This window comes from Struthio camelus, chromosome 10 (assembly GCF_040807025.1).
Source record: "Struthio camelus isolate bStrCam1 chromosome 10, bStrCam1.hap1, whole genome shotgun sequence".
NCBI classification, from domain to species: Eukaryota; Metazoa; Chordata; class Aves; order Struthioniformes; family Struthionidae; genus Struthio; species Struthio camelus.
The window spans coordinates 29,921,453-29,939,530 of NC_090951.1; the positions used below are offsets into that span (position 1 = coordinate 29,921,453).

General features: G+C 51.4%; 1 protein-coding gene across 8 annotated transcripts; it reads right to left on the minus strand.

Annotated features, from left to right (window-relative positions):
- Positions 1-36: 36 nt before the first annotated feature.
- Positions 37-15,349, minus strand: ENKD1 (enkurin domain containing 1). 8 transcript variants are annotated; one of them, XM_068955553.1, is made up of 10 exons: positions 15,292-15,349; positions 14,744-14,837; positions 12,368-12,578; positions 9,621-9,723; positions 8,642-8,866; positions 7,058-7,230; positions 3,280-3,441; positions 2,604-2,773; positions 1,522-1,658; positions 37-993 (listed from the first exon to the last, which is right to left on the minus strand). In XM_068955553.1, the coding sequence occupies exons 4-10, from the start codon at positions 9,703-9,705 to the stop codon at positions 833-835; spliced, it is 1,113 nt and encodes a 370-aa protein (XP_068811654.1). In that variant the 5' UTR covers positions 9,706-9,723; positions 12,368-12,578; positions 14,744-14,837; positions 15,292-15,349; the 3' UTR covers positions 37-832. The 8 variants fall into 8 exon arrangements, with proteins under 8 accessions (XP_068811654.1, XP_068811650.1, XP_068811651.1 ...); XM_068955549.1 differs by having other exon boundaries at positions 9,621-9,729; XM_068955550.1 differs by lacking the exon at positions 15,292-15,349 and adding an exon at positions 14,993-15,127.
- Between the last annotated feature and the right edge of the window lie 2,729 nt (positions 15,350-18,078).

An 18,078-nucleotide genomic window follows, 5' to 3' on the forward strand; every position in this document is an offset into this window, starting at 1 on the left:
AGCCTGCTTGGAACTACAATTTGCTACACACATCAATGGATGGAAACAAGATGTTTTATTGGAGCACATCCTGCTCCATGGACAATGAAGGATTTCTACAGACACCCTGCTGGGTTGGCTACCGACAGATCCCCCCGCTGCCGCCCCAGCTCTTCCCTGGGAGGGAAGGACTGGAACACTATGCCCCTTTCCCTTGAGCTGTCCTTGACCTGCTGAACACATCCAGCAGGTCAGAGGGTGCACAGGCACCAACTGCGTGCTCAGGATAGCTTAGCGCTGAGGCCCAGGGCATGCATGGCAGACATGCAGCACCCGTTTTTTTTGTAGCTGCAGCTGGTCAGGCTGCCTCTAAGCGCAGCCAAGTCTGCCATGGACTTGGCAGACTTGCCCTGCCATGGGCAGGAACGAGCCATGCCCATGGTCTAGTTAAAGAGAGAAAGGGGCACAAGGAGCACCAGACCCAGAGGCAGCAGCATGGGAGATCTCCTACCAGTTTCCAGAAACAGGGAAATAAGAGGTGATGAGATTCATCCCATGGATCAAGAGCACAGAGAGCAGATCTCTGTGAGAAGTCAAGCACTACAGAAACAACTGTTCTCCACACTGCACAGCAGAGACAGTAAATTAACCCATCTCCTTGCCTGTCCCCGGGATGAGACACAACCTTGGAGAGTGAACAAGAGATGCCGACTGCACGTTAGACAATGTATCAGCACCTGCATGGGCCCAGGGTCCTGAACTTGCCTTCTTCCCTCCCAAACTGACTACCAGCCTTTCTCCAGCGATGAAGGGTGTTCACACAAAGCAGCACAACACACCAACCCTCACAGGCTCAGGAATCTAGTTTGATGAAGACCTTGGGCCTGGAGAAAATTTTGAGGGCCTCCTCTATCTGGGATAGCTTCCTCTCCAACTCCATCCGCCTCTTCTGAATGCTGAGGGTGTCCGCACGCACTGGAAGCATCACCAGGTCCTTCACCAGCTGCTCTTGGCCTGCAAAAAAAGGAAAAAGAAAGCTCTGTAAGTGGAAGAGCAAAGAAAGTCATTTTTGTCCAAACACTATGAACTTGGAAGCAGTAGAACTAGGACCTAGAGAGAATATCCATCGTTGGATTCAAAACACAGCTGGATCAGGCCCAAAGAGACCTGCTCTAACTTTGCAGAAGCTATGCTTTGAGCAAGGGTTGGACTAGAGACATCTGGAGGTCCTTCCAACCTAAATCTAAGATTTTTAAGAGCAAGAGAAACTCTAACATCAGGACCATCGGGCGAAGCTCACTCCAGAGAGCCAGTCCCGTAACCTGCAAGCCCTACCAAGCTGAAAGGGATTGATCTTTCTGCACACACACAGTTCAAGTACGGCTATTTCTGCAACATCCCAGCTACAGCTCTTATTCTGGACAACTCTTCAGGGGGAAGAAAATCAGGTGGCAAACCTGTGCCCCAGGACTTTGCCCTCCCTAATCCTGGCTAGGAGCTCCTATTTTTCTGAGCTAGAATTCCTATTTCTTTTCCTCTTACTTTGCTTCAGATTGCTGAGGGTCTCCAGTCGCTGGCCCTCAGGCATCATGGTATGGCCAGGCGGCGTGTCAGGATCTGGCAGGTTTCGCTGCTGCTCCTCCAACTGTCTGCGCCACAGCTCCTTCCTCTCCAAAAGGCTGGCAAGGCAGAACAAGAGCACGTGTTGGCACATCTGGACGGAGGGTCACCCAGGGCAGGGCAGCCCAGGGGAAACAGGTAGAGGCTGGGAACTGGGCCCTCCGAAGCCTCCTACTCCCCATGCTGCTCTCTTAGGACTCGGAGATCAATGTTGCCAGCACGCACAGACCATACCCCACCCACCATGTTGGCACATGCCCTTGCCATAAAGGGAAACACCTTTATATTTAGCCTACGCAAACTTAGGCTGCATTTGGACTCCTTGGAGGCAAAAGCTCCTGCTCCCTGCTTCCAGACCCAGCCACTGAGCCCTCTCAAAAGCATCCGTGGGCAAATGATGGAATGAACTCAGATGAAGTGGCTTACAGCCAGGAACGCTGTAGGAACGGCAGATGCGGCAGAGTCAAAGGACTGACACAGTGGTCAGTCCTAGGGTAGCGTCACCCAGGAGCTGCTAGGGGACACAGAACCTTTTTTTACTTAGAACCCCAAAACACAGCAAATTCATGGCTTGAATTTCCTTAGACTCCGGGTGCAAGGCAGGATGAACGCTTGCGAGGCAAAGCAAGCTATCTGCCTCTCTGAAAGCAGACCTTCTAATATCGAAGCTATGTCGCATGGAGCAATGTCTACAATCAGGAAGAAGTATATTTCTCAGAGCTCACAGAGCATCCACATGCTAGCATCAACATACAAAAAGTTGGGAGGAGGAGACCAAATTCTTTCCGAGCCCAGTCACGCTGGCCATGGGATACTTGTTAAGTCAGGAAACCAGCAGGGATTGTATATATTCCCCGGGCCACAGCAAAATTGCACTGCTAGCATATGGCAAGAGACACTCCCACACTCATTCCCCTGTTTCTATCTATGTGGAAGCTGGGGGACAAGGGGAAGAGTCAGGCTTGTTACATGAAGTCTCGTGGACCTGACTGGGGTATACATACTACTGGGGGACGTGGCCCTTTTGTTTGGTATTGTACTCTTCCTGCTCCCGGTGCTTCTGTTCCAGCAGCTCAGCCAGGGTTTGCATTGACTGGGAACGCCGCAAAGGGGCCCGCTTGGCATTGCGGGCATTGTGTTTAATGAAGTCAATGCTCTTGCCCTCCACCTGGATCTGAAAGGAGAGAGAGGGAGGCAGCGGGGGCCACTGGGCAGACACATTCGCGTAGCTGCCCTTGCCCCCACAAGGGACAAAGCAACTAGATAGGCACCTGTACAAGACACTGAACTGCAGGTTTATTACAGTAGGCTGGACATTTCCTCAACCAACCCCATCTGAGTAGTCAGAGCCTCCTGAAAAGCCCTAGGAAAAGTAGATGTGAGATCACTGGCACTCCTAAAGTGAGGAGGTGAGATTTTCAAAGGAAATTTCAGACTCTCTTTAATCATGAGCAAGGAAGAAGCAAGAGCATAGTAATAGCAATCCATGAACCCCTGTCTCAGCACCCTTGTGGTCAAGGTTCTGCTCCTTCTAGCCAGCCAGAAACAGCATTTACAGATCTCCCTGCTCATGCAGCGCATCTGACCCAGTGCTTTAGAAGGAACACATGAAAAGTACAAAGCAGGAGCAATAGGTGAGTGCCAGAAACCCTGGGAGCATGCAGTCAGCATGCAACTCACCTTGGCTTCGGCACCTAGTGCCTCTGGAGCCTCTGTGCCTGCCCCTGCTTTTGTTCTGGCAAGGCTTGGAGACAGTGGCCTGCATGGCTTGATCCCAGGGCCACATCGAGAATATGCCCTCAGGAATTTCAAAGCCTCTGGATTTGGAGGCGGGGAGCTTTCCTAGGAAAGGTGAGAAAAGTTATGCTACTGGAGGGATGCTGGAGCAAAGAGAAACCCATTCAACAAAGTCTGGGTGGTCAACCGCAAGCTCAACCACAAGTTTCCAGCAGACAGAAGACAGCACATCCTTTCTGCCACGGTTTGGCAGAAGTTCTTGGGGGAAGGCAATCCATATACAAATCATAGCCAGCAAAGGCCAAAACAGACTTCACCAACAGCATCAAATTTGGACCTGTCAACTGAGCTTCGTGAAGGAACACTAAAAGAAAAAAGGAAAAAAGAAAAAAAAAAAAAGCTACAGAAACAAGCATGCAGACCATGTGTGCAAAGCACTGACATTTGTTCCAGAGAGTCCCTTTCTACTGACTGTAGGTACGGAAAGACAGCAACACCAAATGACCCAAGAGAGACACCTACCAATGCTAGGCACAATCTCAATGGTGGGGACAATGCAAACTGACAGTGATCATGACTCCTTAAAAAGCAGAAATCTTTCTGTGAAAAGGGTAAATGGCAGTGTGAAGTAAGTCTTCTGAAAGTTCAGAGACACATACCAGTCTCCCTAGTTGGCAATGCTACAGAATTTGAACTTTCAGAAGAAACCATCCCTCCTCCATAAAGCCGCCTGCTATAGCAAACTTTAATGAAATGAGGTAGGCATGAAGCTGGCAGACGCACAGGTTAGATGCTGTCCTCAAGGTTCCCTCTATTCAGCACCCCAAATCTATGGTTATCCTATTCTAGACAGAAAGGTGCCCGGCTCAAAACAGGAGCAGAGAGTGAGTCAGTCTGGTGGTTTGGGGAGGTTGGAATTGTATCTCAGAGGCATCTTCAACAGCAGTGATCAGTATCAGCACAATGCAACACTGGTTGATGTCGCAGTCAGTTTTGTTGCAGACTTCCTGTCAGGTAGCCCCCAAACAAAACCTGAACGTTGAAAGTTGATGTTGCGTCAAGTGGGTAGCCTTATGATAAATATCACTAGGACACTGCTCAACTCCTGGAAGTTTCAGGGACTTTGCAGACACTCAAAGTCTCAACTGCTCTGTCATCAAAGAACTGCAGTCCTCCTAAGGAAGATTCCTTGTTGCCTGGTACATGTTACTTGGTAGTTCTGAAGACTGAAAGTGGGCTAGAACAGTAATACCAGCAATGCTGGTGTAAGGAGGACCGGGCTGCTACTGTAGGCGATGCCTCAGCACTGCCTAGCCTGATCATACTCCAAAGTCTTTTTTCAAGAGAAGCCAGGAGACTCAGATCTCTCCGATAAGTTACTGAGAAGTTCCTCTAACTAGTGCGGTCGGTTAGAAGCCAAACAAATTTGTGATCTTAAGCAGGAGTGTCCTGGCAGAGTGCAGTGTGCCCTCTCTCCCTTCGTGAGAGTACCAAAACACTGTCAAAGCCCTTTTCAAAGAAGCTGCTACAATTAACAGCCACAGGGACAGGTGAGAGAAAAGAAACCCCACATAAGACATCAAGACCTAACAGAATCAATTTAAATCTCTCAGCAGAAGCGCCATAGAAGATGAAGATCCTTCACAGGGAACACACTAGCTCTAGGAGGGCAGCAATAACAGTTAAAGAGACATGAGTCAGCACCAGGGCCTTCTGCCACCTCCCTCTGGAAGAATCTGCAAAGCACTAGTAATATACCATGCAGAAACTGTCTGCAAATAAACTATCCCCTTCTCGAGAGAACAGGAGAAAAAATTATCTCAATCTTCCTTGAACCCAAAGGATTCATCAAACAAGACTGTAGGCTTATGTTCTTAAAGCACATGTGGATTTGCTCCTTTCCACATGAAAGGGTCATGGATGTCACAGAGTGGGTTGGTGGCAGACTATAAAGAAGGGATGTATTATTTGGAACCACTGACTTGGAAATCATCTTGCCAGTTTTTGCAATTGTTGTCAATATATATAACACTTTTAGGGTCAAAAGCTGGTCCAAGGGCTACAGACTGGGGATGGAGAGGGATTTGGTGAAAGCCTCCAACTCACTTACTGAGCACCAAGGAAGGGTTTGCATAAGTGAAGATCACCCAGCTTGCACCTACCGTCTGCACAAGCAGCAGCTCACTGTGTGGCTCCTTTCCACACAGAGCCGCTGATGCCAAAGATAGAAAGGAGAAGGAGACCACGAAGGACTACTGGGGACTTGCAGAGGAACAAAGCCCTTTCCTGAGCAGCTGACAATCCTGAAGCAAATGGGAATGCAGGATCCAACAGGGAGAGGTTACTCCTGAGAGCCAACTGCTTAACAGCCAAAGCAGTAGCCATGCACTTCCCCTTCTTCAGCAGGTATCTCTCATGTGAGGCTGAAGCTGGAAGGGAGCCCCCAAGAACCTGCGGGAGGTCTCTAGGGCTGAGGGTGGGCACAACACCCCTGCCCTCAGCTGTGCAGCAGAGAATTGACCATCTATAACACTAGGAGCCACAATGTCTATTTCTTTCGGCTGAAGGAAGAGGATGACTGAAGGCAGAGGTCATCTGAATGACAGAGGCTTCCCAGATCCAAACTGATGATCCACCCAAAATGGATCCACACAGAGATAGCAGTGGAACTTTTCTTACCTCTCCCAGTGGGTCTTAACTTTACAATCCTTACAAACAGGTACCCTTCTACCCAAGACAGCCCCTTTCATACATTTTGCAAGGCCCTCTGACAGAGGAACTACTTGAACACTCTCAGGCTCAGGGAAGCCACCAGGGAGAAAAGAGTATTCAGAGAAAGAAAACGAAAGAAACCAAAGCAAAACAAAACCTTCACAAAGCCAGGCACGTGTGCAGAACATGAGCCATAACTGTTTCATCACAGAAAGCTTGGGAAAGACTTAGAAAACAAGGCATGACCCACATCCCTTCTCCTACAAGCACATGTACAGAAGATGAGAAGTACACACCCCCTCACAGATGGTGCTAGAGCTACGAGCCCTCCACCTTGATTGCCTGGGTAGGTGTTTGTATGCATCCACTGCACAGTGAATATTCACCGGGACAACTGCTTGAAGAAGAATCTGGACGTATAGGGCCCTCAGGACCTCTGAGGGTCTATAGAGTCAAAACAGTTGGACTGAAGTTCAGTAGCCAGCAGCCTGAAGGCCTACTCTGTCCCAATTCCATGCAGAAATGGTGAGGACCATGATCTGTGAGGCAGCATACCACAGCCTTTTGGCATGAACTCCAGACAAGAGTTGCCCCAAACACTGTAAAGTTGAAAAGTCAGCTGGATACACCTCAAGACACTGAATATGCTGTGAAGGCTGCACTGCGTTCCCCCAGGAACCACCTTTAGATCCCTGCAATCGAATGACCAAGTGGGAGCCTGCAGGCACAGGGGTGTGATGGGATTTTTTTCTTCTCTGCTTCCCTTGCATGGGGGGGGCTTTACTTGGCCAGACAGGACAAGGATTATTACAGCATTTGCTCTCTGGATCCACACCACATGTTTTTGTTCAGCACACAGTCCCACTATTGCATCTGCCCTCCCTGTTTCAGCACTGAGTTGCCCTCAAACCTATGGGGTCTGGGGCTCCTGCATCTCCAGTGTCCCACAGACCCATTGCCTGACCTGCATCCCGGAGCCTGAAGAGTTAAGAGCTCAGCGGGTACTGACCTGAAGTTTGGCCTTCACCTTTGACTCCACATTGTCATATTTCTGGGATTTCCACAGAGCCTTCACAGGCTTAGGCTGGGTGTGCTCACGGGCTCGCTCCTTCTCTTTGCATTTCTTCTGAATCTCCTTTATTCGCCTCACATTTTCCTTCTCATGGTCCTTGGACTCTTTCCCTGCACAGCAAGGGGAGACATAGCTTTCACCCCATAGGCACTGCCAACAGACACAGGTTCTGGGAGCGCTGGCACCAGAGCTGACAGCTCCATCACCAGAGCAAGTTCAATTGCCCATAGAAACAGCAAGCTCTCCCCTCTCCTGCAGACCGGACAATCTGTTGCGGGCTTTCCTCCCATGCTACATGCACATTCCTGGAGTGACTCCACTCTGCCATGGACCAAGACCCCAGAGTGCCTGGATGAATGTCAGCATAGGTCTACGTGCATTCCTACGTGGTGTTTGCAGACTCCCTCATTCTTAACGAACATGGCCCACTTGTCCCATTTTGGACTTTGCCAGATCAGCCATGTCTGCCCTTGTCATACTCTCGAGAACTAGGACAATGTCATGTTTCTGAACCTAATAAAACCAACTCTGCTTCACAAGAAGAGAAAGGTGTCCAGCTCTCCCTGGCATCTGAGATGGGGACAAGACCAACAGGTCTTTTGGGCACGGAAGGGAATGCTGATTAACAGCGGCCACAGAGTCTTGAACCAGCACCGTTCCAGGTTTCAGGTTCTGGGCCAGCTGTTGTTCTAGGAAACATCATCAAGAGTTTGGAGCATATTTTTTGGTTTTGATTCAAGCGACAAAACTGATCCCTCCTTGGGCTCCCCAAGACAGGGAAGACAGCTGACTCAACTAGACCCTCTTCCATTCCCCTTCTGCTTTGGCACAGCAGCTGTGGTAGCCACTCGCTGACATTCACCTGATAGGGCCAGGGTCAGTATCAGCATAGTAGGCAACTTAAGTCACAGCCAGTATTAGGCTTCCTCTCTTCTTTTTGGACCTCCCTATTTGCTCTAGGTGACTTCCTCAGGGAAGGGAGTGTCTTTTGCAAATACTTCCCTCCACTGTTCTCACTATCCACATACATAGACTGTTTTCCTGAATCCTGCTTGGCCTCAGAAGCAAGGAATTCCCCAGGTTAAACACACTCTATAAAGATGGATCAAGTGAAATCCTAATTTAAGTTTGACTAAAATGATACTGGTCATATTCAGAGGCAGCAAAGTAGAAGGGCTTGATTTCTTTCCAGCATCTCTAAATAGTCTCTAATCCATGACTAGTCCTCAATCCAAATTAAACAGTGTCTTTTTCACTGTCCTGCTTTCAACTGCAGACCTGGGCCAGATTGGAGTCAGGGAGGCCACAGCAGCAACCGCTCCAGAATGGGCAATGGCCCAGGGACATCACTGCCAGCCCACATACAGGCAGACCAAACACAGGAGATTTAGTGGCCAGCCCTGTGAAGCTCGGGCTCTCCCACATCTGGGGCAGCAGAGGGGAGGAATCCACCCAGACCCCTGAAGCTTCATGCCTGGGCCTGAGCAAGAACCACATCAGCAACAATTCAGTGGTACTTACTCTTCACTGGCAGGCCCCTGTCAAGGGAGATCCCTTCGAGCTGCAGTAAGAGACTGACCATTCCCTTCTGCCCCTTTTCCAGAATGTCCTTTCCACTGGGGCGAATGCGAGGGGCTGGCTGGACCTGGCGGGCACTGTCCAAAGTGGAATATGGGTTAGGAATTGGGTCCAGGGGGCCAGAGGTAAAATCCAGCTTCTGTGCATTCCCTTCCAGCCTCCCTCGAGCTAAAGAGAAAGAAACAGAATCACATTATCAGGAAATGACTTTACCTCACGCTTTTCTTCACCTGCAGCTGCAAATAATACACAAGGCACCCCCCCCCACCCATACCTTATATTTCCCCATCTTTCAGTCAGCTCTACAGGATCACCATCAATGAGGCAGGAGAAATACCTGCACCAATATGAGCGGAGACCAAGACTGCTGAGCACACCAAAAAGTAAGGACATAAAATCTTTGAGTCCAGAGAAGGGCTACTAAGACAATTAAGGGACCAGAGGATCTCTCACATGAGGAAAGGCTGAGAGAGCTGGGACTGTTCAGGCTGCAGAGGAGAAGACTGAGGGGGAGTCTTATCAATACATTTAAATATGTGGACGGAGGGTGTAAAGAGGATGAGGCCAGACTCTTTTCAGAGATGCCCAGTTACAGGACAAGAGGCAACAGGCACAAACTGAAACACAGGAAGTTCTGCCTGAACATAAGAACAAACTTTTTTACTGTGAGGGTGACTAGGGACTGGAACAAGTTGCCCAGAGAGGCTGTGGAGTCTCCTTCTTTGGAGATATTCAAAAGCCATCTGGACAGGGTCGCGGGCAGCATGTTCTAGGTGACCCTGCTTGAGCAGGAGGGTTGGACTAGATGGTCTCTAAAGGTCCCTTCCAACCTCAGCCATTCTGTGATTCTGTGAAAATTGGTATGCAGTCTCAGGCCAAAGTCCAAAAAAAGCAGATACATTATAAGCACTCAAGGACTCACCTGAGAAAGGACGTTTGTAATAGTTTGGAAAGAGTGTAGGGTCTGGAGGAATGGGTCCAGAAATCTTGGATGGCCCTTCACACATTCTGCTGCCACTCGGCTTCTGTAACTGAAACCAGACATCACTGAGAACAGAAATGAATAGGGCTCACTGAGCCATTGAAAAGCAACATTTAATGTACATTTAGACTTCTGACCTTCATTAGGGAGAGCTCACACCCAGCTACAGATACAAGCAAGCAGGAAACCAGCCAAAATTGGACACTCTGTGGGGTGAAGGCCCTTAACAGCAGCACCATCCCCACTGTGTGACTAACCAGTGCTCTTACCAGAGTTGAGCCTGAAATGTCCATGGTTGCTATAATACCAGTATCTTCAGTATAGAAAATCTTTCCTGGCTTTGCTCTCCTATATGGAAACATTTAATACAGAGAGGCAAGCAAGAGCTGAGCTGTTATAACTGCCCTGTGTGCTTTTAACCCACAGGAAACACAAGGTAGTTTGACATCATCTGACACAGTTTAGCCTTATGTTTGAATTATCTTGCACCGTGGGCTCTTTCCAAATAACTACTGTGCTTCACACACAACCTACCCAACGTAATCCGAATCCCCCACCCCATGCAGTCAAGCCCCTCTGCTGAATCATGAGTGAGAGATGTGCCAGTGAAGTCACCACGTTTGAGTAGGCTGGGGTTAAACCTCAAAAGGACCCAAGACAAAACATAGGGGCAGATGCTTGGTTTCTAGGCAAGAGTCCTGAGACAAAAAGAGCCCAGCTGGTCTCTCAGCTCTCAGGGAGAAGGGAGAGTTAGCTATTTATAAAAACACCTCTTTCGTTTTTTAATAACTTTTCAAAGCAGACCAATGAAGACCAACACAGATCCACAAATCCCTGTCCCAACTACTTTCTAGCACGGCCCATCATGCACTGTCTGGTCTAGCTCATGCTGGTTCCTGCTGTATTATCTCCTCCCTCTGACAAGGAAGGAGTGCACTGCCCTCCAACACATGAGCAGCCAGCATCTATGTCCTTGTGATGCTGACTGAGATGTTTTGGACAAGAAACTTGGAGGACTTGCTCCCTGCCCTGAGGATTCAAAACCTCTGATTCTGCATCAACAGGCACAGACTGCTGGTAAACTTCTGGCAGACGCCACAAGAGCTTGACCCCTTATTAGGATCACACCACAATTTGGATGGGAACCAGGACAGACTGGCTAGAGTAACCACTACTCAGTTAGTGAGCTGGGGCTAGAACCTGCATTCCTTTACTCCCAAGTCAGTAATTTAAAGATTTCAGAGACAACTCTGTGGGATGAATCCCTTTCAGGATCCTCAGTATCCCAGCACTGAGGGGACACAGCATCTTCAGTTTAATTTATAAGCCAATAAACGATCAGTACAAGGATGAGTGAGCCTGTGTCATAGCAACTAATGCACTGCAGTCTTCCTTGTTAAATCACCCTTGTTGATGTGAGACCCATTAGCACATAGCTGTTATTCATCTCCTAGACACAACTGCAGAGGCAAGGTAAGCAATGGTGACTATTGCACACCAGTAAGCAAGTTCAGTGGCTTGTTTGTACCCAGTTACTCTGGAAAAGCTATTTCTAAAGTTTCAGACAGACTCTCAGTCTGAGGTAAGAGGACATTGTTTCGGTATTATTTAATCTCCTTTATAATGGATCCAACTAAGTTAGAACAGGCTCTCTTATTCTAGAAAAGAAGTGTTCACCAAGAAATTGTGAGTCTGTGATTCTGTGAAATTACTCTAGAGTAGCTACTGGCCTTGAAATTCACATCTGATCTTGATCTGAACTCACTTTCAAATCCAGTAATTTACACACAAAATGACAGACTGAAAGCAAGACCTGTAACAGAGCAGACAATTAACGCGGGGGATTGAAGGAGGAAAGGCAAGCTGATGGGAGGCGGGGGATGGAGGGCTGACTTAAACCTTAGCACAAGTCACACCTCATGTCCCAACAGCACCCGGCCCTGCTGCATGGCATTTGCAAATTACACCCACTCCCTGATTTGCAAGTCATATTGCCTCTGGATTTGGATCCTGCAGGATCAGACAACCTCATTACAATAGTACTTTGCCTATCTAGGTATCTACAGAGAACTCATCTATGTGGGATACAAGCCCCTAGCATCAGTCTCTCAGTCCTAAGACGAAGCAGCCAAGCCTTCAGTTACAATGATCAGCACAGACTTCCCAAGCTGCTGCTCTGCTCCTGTTTCTTGGCCACGCCAACCAAAGGTGCATGCAGATGACACAGGCGAGAGAATCCTGTGGCTCACTTCTGCTAAAAGGGGATATGCTGACCATCTCCACGCTCTCCCACTGCCATTCCCATCCTGGTGCTTCATCTCTTGTGACAGCTCTGTAGTGCAAATGGTCCTGTGTAGAGCCGATTCAACTCACTAACACCTGCAGGAAACAATGCACCTGGGAAAGCATCTCTACCTGTGTGTTAGAACACTAATGGTAAAAAATACAATATCCGACTGCCCTAAAGATGCAGCAGAAAGACATTATTTAGAGCCTTTGCAGGCTACAGCATTTCAGAGATGCAGGCAGACTGCAAACAATCCTGTTAAATACAGGTAAACACATATACATGTGCAACTCCTCTGACTTCTTAACCCCATGCAAGATTGCAGAACTGGCTAGGGAAGGAGTGATGCTGCTCCTAGCCACAGGGCTACACAAACCCTAGATTTCTATTCCCTGCTCACCTGAAATTAGCACAGCTGCAAAAGAGGTGTACCGCAGTTGCCGAGTAACCAAAATACTTCAGCGTTCCTTATTCATCCAGTCTGAGCCAGGCTGGCTCGAAGCATTTTCTTTCTTGACTGGGTGTTCACTTCCTCTCCAGGACCACAGCTTAATCCTGGCCTGGGAGTCCAGAAACACAGGCTCCGGCCCTACCTCCTTACCAGCGTAGCCCTGTAAGTTTAAGGACCATCAATTCAACTCTTTGTGCTCTTTGCCCCAGCTTACCAAAAGGTAAAAATGTTACTTTTCCCCACCTAGTAAGTAGCCTGAGATCTTTCGGAGCCTATGAGAACCGTGACTTCATTTTGTGGCTTGTTTTTGCCATCGTAGCTAAGGAAACCACAAAACACGCAAACGGACTCAGCTTTGTCAGGTGTCCTTCACAGCCCAGTCAAACCTGAACCTGAGCTGCATCTGACTTTCAAGCGCCCCCTTTTCTTCACAGATCACATTTCTACTATGCCTGCGTACAAGGCCAGAGAGCTGCTGCCACACACAGAACTGAAGCAAAACTAGCCTCATGCCTTCATGAGCCAACCTCTGCAAAAAGCATAGGAAAGAAAAATAATCCTGCAACTGTGATAAACTGCGGTAACTAGAGCAAGTTACCCGAAACAAATTAAAGGGCTAGTCTCAATTCAGCCGGTCTTGGCTGTTTGCACCCTCCCTTAATGCTCTTAGCTTAAATGGAAAGTAACGCTGGGATAACCCTTAGGGCCCAGAGCGTCATACAGGCTGGCACATAGACCTGGGATCATACCTATTGCAGGAACTCTAGGGCAAAATTGGGGGTCAGGAAACAAGGTCACAAGAGCAAACACTTCAGGTGAAGAGAGACTGAGTTTGCCCCTCTTTCGGTCAAGCGCTGAAACACTCCTTGCTTCCAGGATTGCAGTAACAGCACTAGTTCAGCACACAGGATGAGCATATTTAATAGGAAGGGGAAGAACGAAACTAGGACAGAATAGGAAAAGGAGAGGGGGTGGAACTGGACAGTGTGTCCCCCTGAAGACCCCTGAAGTCTAAGTGACACTCTGTGCAATTTATTGTACCATGAACCTATCCAGTGACTTCAGTCCACACATTTGCTTTTCCCTTGCTACTCTGTGCAGATCACAACACGAGAGACTCATAATCTCAACACCATTCTCCATGCATTTTCCCTCAGACACCAGCTCTTCACCACCTGCCAGTCTCCAAGACCTATTTTCTCTATTGCCTCTCTGAAAACAAAGGGGGCCAGGTACAGCCAACTGCAGTATTGGCATTTGTATTTGGGACATCTGTTCCCTAGGAGTTGGGCATGTGTCCACCTTCAGCCCCTCAGGAACAAGGCCAGCTTATACATTCTGTCTAATGAGTCGATAGCATATCCTGCAGCAGCATCCTTGAACAGGAGGTAAATGAGAGCTGTGCTTAGCACTGGAAGACAGGCAGAGACTGATGTGGGTATTTCAGAGTAGGAGCAGAGATGCAGCTAAATCCTCTATTACAATGACAAGGCAGGCAGTGGAGGAGGACAACAAAAAGACACCCCACCTTAACATGTGGGATTCTTCTCTGATGCAAAGATGAATCATGTGCTGAGATTACAGGACCCGACACGCAACGCTTAGCTATCAGAGATGGAGACAGAAGCCTGCACGTTGGGGTCTAAAATCTCCACCGGCTGTGACAGAAAAATCAACAGAAAGCCTCTTTCGGGACTCGTGCTGAGATTCAATACCCCACTGAACAACATCTGGACAGCCCTAAAAACCATTTCATGGCTCCTTTCGTTTCCTATGGGACAGGGGAGGAGGTAGGTGGGAAAAGGGCAGCCAGAAAAACAGATCTCAGGGTGCCACAGCTTGACTGCCCAGAAAATCGGAAGCAATTCACACAGGTGCCCAATAGTTTGGGTAGGCAGAAGCTCACCAATGCTTCACCAAGTGGGTACAGTGACACCCCCCTTTCCTTCCCCTGGGAGACAACTGTCTCGAGTCTGAAAACCCACTGCCCAAAACAGCCTGTGGCTGATACTGTTCCACCGCGGCAGTCACCAAGGCCGCACTTCACTAATACCTCATGAAAACCCTCAAAACAAGCAAGCCACCCCTCCAGTTCCCCAGTGCTGGGCTCTTCTGAACGCTCCACGTGCCTCAACAAGCCGACTTCTCCAGGAGCACCATACCCCGGCCCCAAACACACCCTGCTCACAGACAGCCTTGCTGCCTGACAGAGACCAAGGACCCAAGAAACGTTCCCACTGAGACTTTAACAGGCTGAAAACCAGACTGCTGTCCCCAAGGACAAGGCACCGGGACGCCTCCTGAGATCCCTGGGAGACAACTCACCAAGGGAGGCCGCAGAGAAATTCTTCTAGGCGAGCGCTGAGACCAGGGACAAGGCGTTTTGCCGAGGAGCCTTCGGACGAACTTTCCGACGCACCTGCAGAATGAGGGTTACAGATGAAGGGCTCTGCAGGAACTGCCGCCCCGAACCACCGCCCCCTTGTCCACGCTGCCCTTCCACCGGCGGGGACCCCCCGCCCCGCTCTCCCCCCAGGCCTGGCGCTGTTAAAACGGCCCCGAACGAGAGCTTGCCGCAGTTCGACGCTGAACCAGGGGCTGCTGCAGGGGGCCTGCGGGGAGCAAGGCCGGGGCCTGCCTCGCTGGGGCAGGCGGCGGTGCCGCGGCGGCCGCCACGTCCCGGCGCCGCGGGGGCCCTCTCGGCCGGGCCGCGGGCCCGCGGCCTCCTCCCGCAGCAGCCGGGCCCGCGGCCCGGGGCAGAGCGGCGGCGACCGCCCCAACCGCCCGGCCCGTCCCCTCCCCGGGGCGGCGGCCGGAGCGGGGCCCCTCAGCGGGCGGCGGCCCCGCCGCCCCCGGCCGCGGCCCGCACCGACCCGCCGCGGGCTGAAGGCCCGGCCCGGCCCGGCGCCGCCGCCGCGCTCCCCCGGCAACAGCCGCTTCCGCCCGGGGAGGGCAGGGGAGGGGACGGGCGGGGGGCGGCGGCGGCGGCGCTGTGCTGCCCCTCGGCCGGGCCGCCCGGGGAGGCTCCCGCCCGCCGGGGGCTGCGCTTTGCCTGCGGCCGGCACCTGAAGGCGGGCGGCGGCGGCGGCGGCGGCGGCGGCGGCGGCGGCGGCGGCGGCGGCGGCGGCGGCGGCGGCGGCGGCGGCGGGGGGGGGGGGGGCTCCCTCGGCCCCGGCCCCCGCCCCCGCCCCCTGCGACCCGTCGGCGGGCTCAGGCTGCCGCAGGCTCCCCGGCTCTGCGGCTGGGGCAGCGCTGGGCCCAGGCACAGGGCCCTGCTGCAGCCCGAGCGCGGCAGGCGGCAGGCGCAGGGTCGGGTCGCGGGGTCGGGACGCGGGGCCGGGACGCGGGGTCGGGACGCGGGGCCGGGTCGCGGGGTCGGGACGCGGGGTCGGATGGCAGGGTTGGGACGCGGGGTCGGGTCGCGGGGCCGGGTCGCGGGGTCAGGACGCAGGGTCGGGTCGCGGGGTCAGGACGCAGGGTCGGGTCGCGGGGTCGGGTCGCGGGGCCGGGACGCGGGGCCGGGTCGCGGGGCCGGGTCGCGGGGTCGGGACGCAGGGTCGGGACGCAGGGTCGGGTCGCAGGGTCGGGTCGCAGGGTCGGGACGCAGGGTCGGGACGCAGGGTCGGGTCGCAGGGTCGGGACGCAGGGTCGGGTCGCAGGGTCGGGACGCAGGGTTGGGTCGCAGGGTCGGGACGCAGGGTCGGGTCGCAGGCGCGCTGGGGAACCACAGGCCGAACAGACACTGCAAACCGGCATCCCCACCGGAGCAAACAGCGAGCAGGCAGGTCCCCTTCAGGCCGGCCGGTAAAACCAGCTCTGGGTAGCGGCTCGCAGAAGCGCTCTCTGCCCTGTCAGGCCGCCTGTCTCTAATCAAGGGATGTGCCCTGCAGAAAGTCACTAACAAACCAGCCTGCCCCTGCCTGGAGAAGCCTCAGCCTGGGCAGGACTGAACAAACTGCGATAAGAACTAATTGAAGTTGAAATGTTTTCTCTGGTGGAGCAGGTCTGGCTTTCAAGTCTTCCTAAGCAAAAGATAAGGAGGAGGTGGGACGAGGACTGCCGCTTCTGTCGGGCACAAGCTGCCAGGCTGGCTCCGTCGCTCCGCGGACCGCTCCCGCACGGGCGCGCTCTCGCAGCCGGGCTGGACCCGGCTCCAACCCTGCGGCTGTCGGAAAGCAGCTGACGAAGGGCAGTGCAAAACCAAAGGGCTGCAAACGTGCCCGGCGTTAAGGCAGAGAGGGAACAGGCAGGCGGGAAACATTCACTGCCCTTGGCTGCCGGGAGGACTGTTGGGTCCGTGATATGCTCGTAACCCTCCTGCGAGGGCCTGGTTTTCCGTGTCCAGGGCATCACCTCCGCAGGTTGAGCACCCCGCCCCGAGACCTGACAAAACCAGCCTCCGCTTCTTTCCTCAAGCAGCTAGTTTTCCCTGCTTGCAAACAGGACTCAGTCAGTAGTCATATTTTTAGCAGAGGAACAAAAGGACGCTCAGCAGTAGATAAGCAGGCAACTAAGTGATTCTTAAGCTATACCAAAAGCATTGTGCTTATTTTCCTCTAGAAGATACCTGCTAGGCCAGCCGGCTGCTTTTCCCTTCCCATGTTCACCAATTACCATAATAAATTGTCCAAAGTGGGGAAACACCCTGCAGAAAACTCTCCCTCAAAATCTCTTGTACAGTTTCTTCTGGGCTCTAGTATTTAGACCCCAATGTGAGAATTTAATGTCCTAGGTTAGGGTCCTCACTCAGCTCAGACATAGCTAGACAGAGTTGATAGCTTAGATTTGTCTGCACCTTTATAATTACAAATCGCCTCCACTTTATCACTCCCTTTTTAACAAATGTACTTCTCAAACATGGTAATATATGCAGAATCGCCTTGTTTCAGGCCTTCATGACAACCCCTCTTTCAAAGATTTATCTCCTAATTTTTTCAGGGCCCCCATGCCCTGCTGACTCCGCTGACTTTTGACATGCGCTTTAAATTAAAAGCAGGAGCTCACTTGCTTTAAACAGTGCCGTAACACCTCTTGCTCCCATAGCGTGTACTCACATGCTTCCTAGCACCCAACAAGTGAAACAAATCTTGCAAGCAAAGCAAGAAAATGAACATCTGCAGGGGTGGGAATGGATTCCCCCGTATCCAAGTTTCAGTCCATAATTTGGTGCATGTCCTGGAAGAAAATTCAGAACATTCTGAAAATTCTAGGAACAGAAGCAGATTTGAGATACATTTTGATGGAGTATTTTCTTTCTCCTTTCTGTGATTTTCTTTCCAGTTCTAGCAGCTGAGCTTTTATTTTCTAGGAGAAATCTGACTTTTCACTCTCAACCTTATTTGGTGAGGTGGAGGAGACAGAGAGCATGCTCTTCATCAAGCTGAGAGGCCGCTGTTCGCTCAATGAACGGAGAAGACTTCCTTGGCGTGGTCAAACTAGTGTTCATTTGGAGATGCTACACGTGACAGAGAGGCCACGAGAGGTTCAGCAGTACAACAGTAGCAGAATGACCACACTAACCAGGTTCAGCTGCTTCAGAAGACCATGATGTGTGTGGATGTGCTTGGTCGTAATCCTGCTAACATATTCAGATTCACTAAAAGCTGTACAGGGCCCCTGAGGCCTTCAGCTCCACTCAGCTTAGCGTGCCTGGGGTGGCG